Raw genomic sequence first — 10,184 nt, forward strand, 5'->3', positions numbered from 1 at the left:
ATGCTGACTGTTTTGCTTGCTCTTTTACTTGGTAAGAGACAAGAGATCCATCTGCAGCACAGCTCTCATCCAGGCCACGCAGGGCTGCTGTGAGGTAAAGACGCTTTCTGGCCATCATCTGTACTTGTCCTCCCTTTGTTTTTTTCTGTTTCACTCATGCAGGTGCTGGGGTCAGAAGCCTTATCACACAGTGGCCAAAAGAAACCCTTAAGAGAGCTGGAGAGAGTGTGGACATCTTCTGCTACCAGAATTATACCGAACTTGCCTATATGTTCTGGTACCAGCAGCCTCCAAGAGATGGTCTAAAGTTAATAGTCAGTACTTCTACATGGATGCAGAACTCTTATGAGGAAGGTTACAGTGAAGCCAAGTTTGAGATAAGCAGAGACTATAATGACCACTCTATGATGACAATCAAGAATGTGTCATCCAAAGATGCAGCCACGTATTTCTGTGCTGCGAGTGATCACACGGTACAGCGAGGGGGTTGAGCACTAAGATAAAATCCCCGCCTTGACTGATAGAGAGATGGAGTCTCTGAAAAATGTGAGTGAGACAGATTGGAGAGGGGCAGAGGAAGAGCAGAAGACAGACAAGGAAGACGTGGGGGAATAGAGCCAGGATTTTTTGGAGGGAAGAGGGACAGGCAAAGCGGGGCAGCAGCATCTAGCTTCAAAGACAAAAAACCTTCAGAAATATCAACACATAGATCAGCATTAAGAATTGAGGCACTGCTGATGTGGTTAGTGAAAGACAGCAGATACTTAAGATTGGTGCTACAGAAGCATAGCCATGTTCTGGCCACTAGTTCCCCACAGACCTCACCATAGCATCAAGAAAAGAGTACAAAGCAGAAGGAGAATTCAAGGTTCTTCCACATAGTGATGACCCACTCAAAGACAGAGGTGCCCAATGAGAGCTTGATTGGTGTGGAAGGACAACCCAGCCTTTGATTATGGACATGGGAGGATGCCACCAGTCAGGGTGGGAGGAAACATACACAGACATATGTTCCATTGTGGAAAGGACAGCCCCTTGACAGCTTTACAAGCAACAGTGTGCCCTGAAGCACTTTTATTCACATGCTCCACACACCACTTAACTGCAGGATCTTCCTCGTTCTCGCCACAGAAATGCATACAGTTCTGAGCTGAACCAAGGCATCTCTTCACGGCAAAACCTTGTGGGCAGAGAAAGGAAACCACAAAAAGCTGCCATCTCTTGGTGCTCCCCTTGTGAGGAAGAGCTGAAGGCAGAAATTGCCTCCCATTGTGCCTCTGTCTACATTTCTTGCAGAGATGAGCTTTTGATGAACAAATTGCTCTTCTGTGATGGGCCTGGGAAAAGTGAGGGTAGGGTATTATTAAGGTTCTCCCACCTGCCATTGCCTGTCTGTGCTCCTGTTCTAATCACATAACCTAGGACTTACCTTTTCTTCAAAGAAAGAGAAACAGCACATAAAAGAGCAAAAGGTATCTTTAAGAAAGTATGGCTGTACACTTGTGTATTTTGGGCTTCTGCTTTTAGGTCGTGTCTTTGACAGTCTGCATACCATTAAGCACAGGCCAATTGTTGGTCCCATGTGATCTTATGGAAGACATAGCGTATGGAGCACACAACTATCACAGGTAGCAAATGTACTGTGCTGCTCATTGATCTGTCAAAGCTGGATATGCTGAAGTGAAGACTAATATTTGATTACAGCAAAAAAGGAGTGGGAATTGATGAGAATAGCTGATGAGAGCAGGAAGCAGGAATCAGCGGGCAGCATGTCCTGTAAAAGATCCTTACACTCCTTTTCACCAAAACTGCTAGGAGACTGATGGATCACTTGATTTCATGCCACGGTCTTAGTCTCCTGGTAAACCATGCTACATAAACGTTATTTTGCTTCCAGGGACTGCTCTAAAAGAAGCTAAACTGTTCTTAGCTAGGGAAATTCAGACATGACAGAAACTCGTGGTCATTGTAGTCTTTAGTCATTCAGTCATTAGCCTGAAGAGGCTAAATCTAGTTGCAACCCAGACTTACTCCAGTCCTCCAAAGACATTTCTGAAAGACTTAGCTTTACACAGCACTCCTTGCATACCCTGGTAGCCAATATTCTTCTGTCTCCAAGAGATGCTCAGCAACGAGTGTAACACACCATTCATTGCTCCCAGGGAGGACTCACCTGCTCCTCAGAACACCCTCAGGTCCATGATCTACTCACTGTCCATGTCAGGCTACAGGCATACAGCAGGGAAACACTGGGAAAGCATTATCTCTTACATAGCAGAGACACACCAAGTTCCTTACTCTCTTCAGTCTCTGATCTTCTTATCTAGAGATCATCTTTACACAGGTGCCAAACACATTCACTCTGTTGCTGCCTTGAATCATTACTGGGTGATTCAAATGCCCTGTGAACATTTTAGGAAAAGCATTTTATGCTGGAATAATTAAGGACTATAAACAGTATGGTAGTAACCTTGGGAGTGACTTTTGGGTGATTTTTTTTTAATTCTCTTTTAATAAATTACCAGTTCCTGAAAATCATGTTACAGTCCTAGCTCAGACCTCTTGCATAAACACTGAAGACCAGCTTTATCAGCTCTGGGAACATAACAAAGGAAGGATCCCTTTCTATTTCTCAACTCTTGAGTATTTTTAGTTTAGAGTGGCAAATGTAATTTTAAGGCCCTGTGAAAACAAACTTATCAGTAGCCTTCAACATTTGGCAGATTAATGAGCTGGCTATTGACTGGTCACAGCTGTGCAATTTCCAGGTGGTAGTACAAAATCCCAGGGATCTCTGATGATCATTGCCATCTTGAAGTTCTGCAGCCACAGTTCCCTGTTTTCTCTCTGATGTACAATTTTCTCCTATGCAGTACTTCTTTTGCCAGCCTGAAGTGGCACCGCAGAAAAAGCAGCTGTTGTAAGAAGTTCCTCATGAAACAGCTACTTTCCTCCTTGCCACATTCCTTGTCCTCATATTTATTTTCCTTCATCTCCTGCTGTAGAAGGTGGCAGGGGAGCTGTAGCTGCAGAAACCATAGCCAAAGGTACTTGTTTTCAGTGCTCAGCAGTGATATCTCAGGCACATCTGTGTAAATGGCTGTATATTTGTAATGAACATTAGTTTGTCAATAATAGCCTACCTGCAGCCTAGAGGTTATACTAGCTACTCAAAAGATAAGATGATGGAAGAAGAGGATGTGTAAAGTCACATCTCTATGCATATAATGATGCTATACCATGTGATGTGGTCATCCTGCAACTACTGGGAGGGTTTTGCAGAATCATAGAACCACAGACCCACAGAATCATAGAATGGTTAAGGTCGGAAGGAGCCTCTGAAGGTCATCTTGTCCAAACGCCTTTCTCAAGCAGAGCCATCTAGACCCAGTGGCCCAGGACTGTGTCTAGACAGCTTTTGAATATCTGTAAGCCTGGAGTCTTCACAACATCCCTAGGCAACCTGTGCCAGTGCTCAGTCACTCTCACAGTAAAAAAGTGTTTCCTCGTGTTTCCACAGGCTGGAAGAGAAAGGAAACAAAAAGAAGTAAATAAAAGAAACATACATAGATAGGATGGTATAGCATCACTATCTGCATAGGGATGTCTGTTGGGTCTGGCTGGGATGGGGTTAACTTTCCCCATAGCAGTCCTCATAGCGCTGTGCTTTGTATTTGTAGCCAGAAAGGTGTTGATAACACACCAGTGTTTCAGCTACCGCTGAGCAGTGCTTGCAGGACATCAAGGCTGTGTCTCCAAACTTCACCCCTGCCACCCCACCCCTGCTGCAAAGGTCAGTAGGCCGGGGGTGGGCAAGGGGTTGGGAGGGGGCATAGCCTGAACAGCTGACCCAATCTGACGAAAGGGATATTCCATACCATATGGTGTCGTGCTCAGCAATAAAAAGCTAAGAGAAAGGAGGAGGAGAGGGGACATTTGTTATTAAGGCGTTTGTCTTCTAGAGCAACTGCTACGTGTACTGAGGCCCTACTTCCCAGGGAGTGGCTGAACATTGCCTGCATGTTCAGCCACTGCACCTAAATAAAGATATTTAGAGAATCTTGTTGTTTTCTTTTGCTTCTGCATGCAGCCTTTGCTTTTTCTTTATTAAATTGCTTTTATCTCGACCCACGAGTCCTTTTTCATCTTATTTTCTCCCCGCCCTGTCTTGCTGAAGAGGGGGAGTGATAGAGTGCCTTGGTGGGCACCTGGCAGCCAGCCAAGGCCAACCCTCCACAGGATGTGATTTTAAACATCCTCTCCTTCCACCACCTTATCTTTCCAGTACAAAGACATACCCTGAAAAGGAGCTGTTGCTTAAACTTAGAGATTCGTGGTCAAAAGTAGTGAAAGTTTATGAAAAGAACTTCCTAGTGTCCCTAAACCAAATCTGTAAAGCTCAGGGCATCTCTGTAGTTCTGCCTGCTTCTTTGTAGGTGCTGCTTCTGTAAACTCAAAAGAATAATCCAGGACTCATGTAAGTGATACGATTACTACTTTCCTGTGAAATTCCCCTACTGAAATTATATCATTGTTAGAAAATATGGCCCTAAATGTCTCTTGCTTGCATATTCTCACCTTTCCTTGATGTCTGACGTTTTACACTGCTTGGCCCATGAAGCCTCCTATGAGACACATGGAAATAAAAATCAAGGAAATGTCTTTCCTCTCGTCTCTCTCTCACTCATCTGAATTCATGGCCTATAAGGCCTTTCCTTTTGACAGGTTACAGAAGAACAAAGTGGGACAAGACTGGTCTCTGCTGGCATGTCTTGGAAATTGCCTTACGAACATGCCCTGAGGAGATGTTAGCACCACACAGAAACACTCTGCCAAAATTAATACACAGGAAATTTGCTTTTTTTTAAATGAAAACACACCATATGGGAGAGAGTCTGTTAGAGATCGTAAGGACACTAGATTGGAGAAAGAAATTTGTAGATTGGAGAAAGAAGCAGAATAATCTTAAATGAATTTTAGTAGAATGGTTTTAGACCCTGAATAAATAGTACTAAGATCAGAGTCAGACTAAGACCAAGGCAAGGAAATAATAACCCACTATTGCTGTTATTATTTAGGCAGAGCCAGACAAATAAAATCCTAAATGTATTTTTAAAAATAATTCAGTCTAAACAAAGACAAGTGTCTCCAGTCATTCCCGTAATTAGTGACTTAAGCACATAGTTTTGCTGTTGTAGAAGACAGGATACCGTAGTGGCACCTGAGATTATTACTCTGCAGTATTTTGGCTTCTCTAGTCCTATGTCTCGGTCCTAAACGTTTCGGTTTAGTCTATGTTTCTTATTCCCTTCCTTGGGACATAACAGGTGTTCCTAGCTAAATAGGCTGTGTCAGAAATTATGGGTTCTTCTGTGATATCTGAAAACAAGAGAAAATAATTTGTGGATTTCCTAGCAGAACTATCTTGTTTTGAAGGACTGTGTCCTATACTTACAAGTCTATTTTTTTATATCAAGACAGACTGAAGCGAACCATTGAAAAGCGGTATGAACAACGTGTTTACTGCAGGTACTTCATCATCTTGCTGACTATGTGTTGACCTTTTGTGTGAGAAGACTAGGCCAGGGTGGGCTGTGTATGCTCCAAACTTAAACGGGTTTGTTCACGTGCCTGTCTTTCCCTGTATTGCCTCAGTGTGAGCTGGCACACACAATCTCACTGGCACAGAACTTTCTTTCTTGGGTGTTACATCATATCTGGACAAACCTATGGGGGAAAAAAATATAGTTTTGTGTCTCCATTTAGTTACGTGTAAGAGAGAGAGATAAAAGTACGCTGTTACCTGTCACCGCCAGTCCCCATCCCCTTCAGACAGTCTTCAAAATGAAGGCACACTTTTACTCCTAGATGAAGCCTTTTCATAGTCAGGGTCACAGGCACTGCGGAGAAGCTTGTATTTCTGCTTTCTGCAACAGGGCAGTCAGGGGAATACAAACTTAAGAGCTCAGCATCCTACTCCCCTCCCTTTCACAGCAACTGTGACAAGTACAGCACAGACCAAAGAGGACATTTACAATCAGGCCAGGCTACAAACTGAAACACCAGTCTGTAGTAAGCAAATCACTCTCGATGCAAACCAGTTACTGTGGGCTTCAGGTCTGTTTATCAACTTGAGGCAGAAGAAAAAAAAGCGGGAAGGAAAGCAGCATGAACACTGTCATGAAGTTACCAAGTGAAAAATAACTGCATTTAAAACCACCTAATAAAAGGAAAAAAAAATACTGTTTTGTCTACAGGAAAATAATGTTGGGTTTATAAATTCAGGGATAACAGATAGACTAAGAGGCAATTGGACTGTCACACAGAAACAGCAATGGCAGAGGAAGGATGTGGCCTACGGTTCCCATGACAATCTTTCATGGGGACTGGGTGACAAAAACGGGAGGGCGGACCATGGGTGGGATTGTTTTTGTACGAGGTTGTATCGTTGTGGGGACAGGGAGCCACAATGGTACATTCCCCAGGAGACCTTTACAAAAACCCACATGTGCATAAGCCTTGTGGGACAGTGTGTTAAGACAGCTACAGAGAATTCTGCAGCACAGCCAGCATGTTCTGTCTTGGTTTTTCTTGACAGACTCGTATGCTAGGACTTACTTTCATCATCTAAGAACTGAGCCTGCCCTGTCTGGAAAACAAGTCAGGATATTCTGGGACCTTGAAACAATTTTCATCAAACTAGATTGACTGCAGATGCACCTAAAACCTATCAGAGTATATGAAGCAAAGAATTAGTATTTTTTTCTATGTGATGTTTGCAATAGACCACAAAATGGTCCTTTATTAATATGATAAAAGTCTTAAAAAAAGAATTCTGACATGTAGCAGGTATCTCTTAGAGGCACTATATAAAATGTGTTGGGGTTTTCTCTCTTAAATAAGCCTCCAGTGTCCGCTGACTGACTCACGCCTGTGAGCACAAAGGTTTGCTCCAATCCTTCTCCACACTCTCACTGCAGTTCTTCCTAATGGATATCGAGGGTTTGTCTGAGACCAGCCAACTGATTCTTCTGGACTTTCCTTGTGTGGATTACTTTTAACCTATCAGAAAACTGAATGGGATTCTGAAAGACTATTCAAGATGGCTGGCCTGCCATTGAAGGGAAAACAGATGGATTTGTTCTAGTTCAGAGCCACAAAGCAAACTACCTATATGAAAAGGCATGTGACTATGACAACCGCAAAGCAAGTATTATTTGATTATTAACTCCACAAGTTACAGAAAGGAAGGCTTCACAATACTTAGAGTACAAGACTAACAGTAAGGAAGCTGTAGTTGTAGAGGAATTGTATTTCTAGACAATGACAGCCTCTACTACTTTGGGTACATGCGCATGGTTTCTACATCCACAAAATGAGAATAGCAGGTAATATCATTGAAATAACATGGAGATTAGAGAAAGATTGTAAAATAACTTGAGGTGAAACGTAGACAATAAATATAAGTATCAAAAAACTCTGGGAAATGCTTTTATAAATGCTACAGATTATGCAATGGGATTTCAAGCTGGTTTTCTGCTAAAGTCCTTCAGACAGAGATTGAAGGATCTTTGGGATTCCAGATACAGTAAACATTGCTTAAGCTTCTGCTTTCTAAAGTCAACTGCAGTGCATTCCTTTTCTTAACTTATGATACAACACTTTGTCACCGTGAGTACTAATAAAGCGACTTTCGGCAGCGGCACAAAACTTACAGTAATGGGTAAGAAATTTTTGTTTTCTCCTTTAAATCACTTCAAATCCCAGGTTTTCTCTTTAGAGAACTTCAACCTTATTCTCCTTTTCATTGTTAAACTGGTGTTTTCCTGATGTGCTAGTAACCCAGTCTACTTTGGAGAATAGACTAAGTTTAGTACTCTAGGTAAAGACACATATTTCACTTGGAAAACTGAATGAATGCATTTTCAGTGAACAAAAAGTTGTCCATAGAAAGAATTAGGATGAGGAATGGGTTTAAAAATATGTGCATAAGTATATTGTCTTAATAAATTGACATCTGCAAAAATCACTATTCCCCAAAAGTATAACTATTGTACATAATGCTAGTTCTCCTGGGGCTACAGGTGATTAAGGACAAGTCAATGAAAGGCTATCTGTCTGGAAAAAGCTGAGTTAGAGTTGCAATTTGGACAAGTCTAGAAAACAAAATCAAGACTCCACAAACTTAAATTACTTTGGATCTTTTCAGGGTAAACTAAAGCATGTGTGATCTCAGATAACTGGGAAAGACAAATAAGCGTAGTAGCATTTTCAGTTGACAAAAAAGAAGCCACAAATTAATACTCAGCTTCATCATAAGCAATAGTAACAGGTCTCTGCAGCTGTTTAATTCCTTGTTGTTATAGAAAACAACCCTTTAAAGCACAGCAAGTTCCTTTCCACAAAACAGGCTCATCAGGATGGTGATAAAAATATCATTTAGGACAACGGTCTTACTATTTCAGAATAGCTGCTAAAAGGCCACTGAAAACCACAGAAGTAGAATATGTGGTTCATTTCAAATAAAAGTAGCTCTCAGGGAATGTTTCTTTCTGGGCCACTCTTCTGGATTTGGACTGTCTCCAAATCCAGAGGAAAATAAGGCTGCTTCTAAGTCTCTGATAAATGATGATCTCTTCTCATTGTATTGGTCCTGGAGTCAGATGAATTGATGCCTCAGGCTTTTTTACCGCACCATTCTACTGCAGAGTAAAATGATTATAAGTGATAAAATTCAGTCTCCATAGGAAAAATGCAGTGATCGGCACGTTTTTTTGAAATCCAGTGTGAATCTGAGGTGCCTGAGCTGACAAAAATCAATACACTGATCCCTCATTGAGCATAGTCAATTATGCAGCTAACTTTAATAATGATAGCTAAGAGAGCAGAAAGAATAAAAGCAGAGACTTCCTTCCAGGGAAGGAGAATGGGAGGATGTGTAGGAGCTGCTACAATGGGGAGAGTGAACCAGGGTCCTGTGTTACATATTACAAGTTATTTTATAAGTAAAAAAAAGAAAACATTTCTTTTACAGAAGAAGAATATTCATGATGTTGAAAGGAAATGAGGAAATTAAGGAAATCAGGCTGTTTGTTAAGCAAAGAAAATTACTCTGTCTGCATATGGGAAATTTTTTCTAATAGTACACCCAGATAAATAGATAAATATCTTCTAAAAAAATGATGAAAGCTGCAACAACATATTCACCTAAGTTTAAAGCAAAAGGGCTCTGGAAGAGGTATTTCTGAGATTGATCTCACCTGGTTAGACACAGGTATGGTGGTGTTCCCTTACAGACCTTTTGTTTTTTCAGGGGACCATAAATTAATGTACTTTGTGTTTCTTCTTTTGCTGGAACCACATAAGGGGAGGGTTAGTCCACAGGTTTGGCTCAGAGGACTGAGAGTAGAGGAGAGGTTTTCCTGCAGCTGCAAAACGGTGTGAATAATGAAAAACTGCAGTTCGGCAGTGGGACAAAACTCACAGTCGTAGGTAAGACAGAAGTCAGATCTCCATGATATATGTGATACTGGTTTAGGGGTCAAGACCATTCATAATTAACAGCAGAATAATGATAATTTTTCATACAGCCGTGAGGACAGGATTAATTCTTTATTGATTGCCATTTAAAATGAGATGTGCTAATACCGAAGTGTAGGCTTTTCAGGCATGAATTTTGAGATCCTTGTGTCTGTTGCCTTTCTCTTCCCTGACTGGGAAGTTCACAAAGGAAGAAAGGAAGAAATAATTCTGTTTCCTCTTGTTCTCCAAGAAAACATTATAGAGGTTGGGAATGAAAGATCCTTCTTTGGTCTGCAAGTTTTTGCAGTTCATCTGTGTAGCAATCAAAAGCAACATTTCAGAGATAGAGTCTGGTTTCTCATGTCTGCTGAATCAGGTGAGCAAACAGTGGTCTTGCTGGTACTTTCTTCCCCTCTCCATAGATGCTGGGCTAGCTGCCTAAAGTTGCTTTGGGACACTGGCATCCTCTAACAGTCCTTTTCATGACTTCTAATTCTCAAATAGAGCTACATTCTTTTTCTCTCAGTGCACTTTTATCCTCCATTCTTTTTCCTCATTTGCTTTCTCTGCCTTCTCCTCTCCCAGGAGAGGATTTAACATCACCTATATCAAGGCATTTTGGAATCACAGGGCAAAATAACCTTTTCCATCAGCTACTGCAA

At 41.5% G+C, this 10,184-nt stretch overlaps 1 gene segment (V, D, J or C); it reads left to right on the forward strand.

The window, feature by feature from the left end:
• Positions 1–491, forward strand: LOC104164798. The segment is given in 2 exon segments: positions 1–31; positions 163–491. Coding segments are annotated over 2 exon segments (360 nt in total).
• The last annotated feature ends 9,693 nt before the right edge of the window (positions 492–10,184 follow it).

Source organism: Cariama cristata, unplaced genomic scaffold, assembly GCF_000690535.1.
Source record: "Cariama cristata isolate BGI_N322 unplaced genomic scaffold, ASM69053v1 scaffold5527, whole genome shotgun sequence".
Taxonomy (NCBI): Eukaryota; Metazoa; Chordata; class Aves; order Cariamiformes; family Cariamidae; genus Cariama; species Cariama cristata.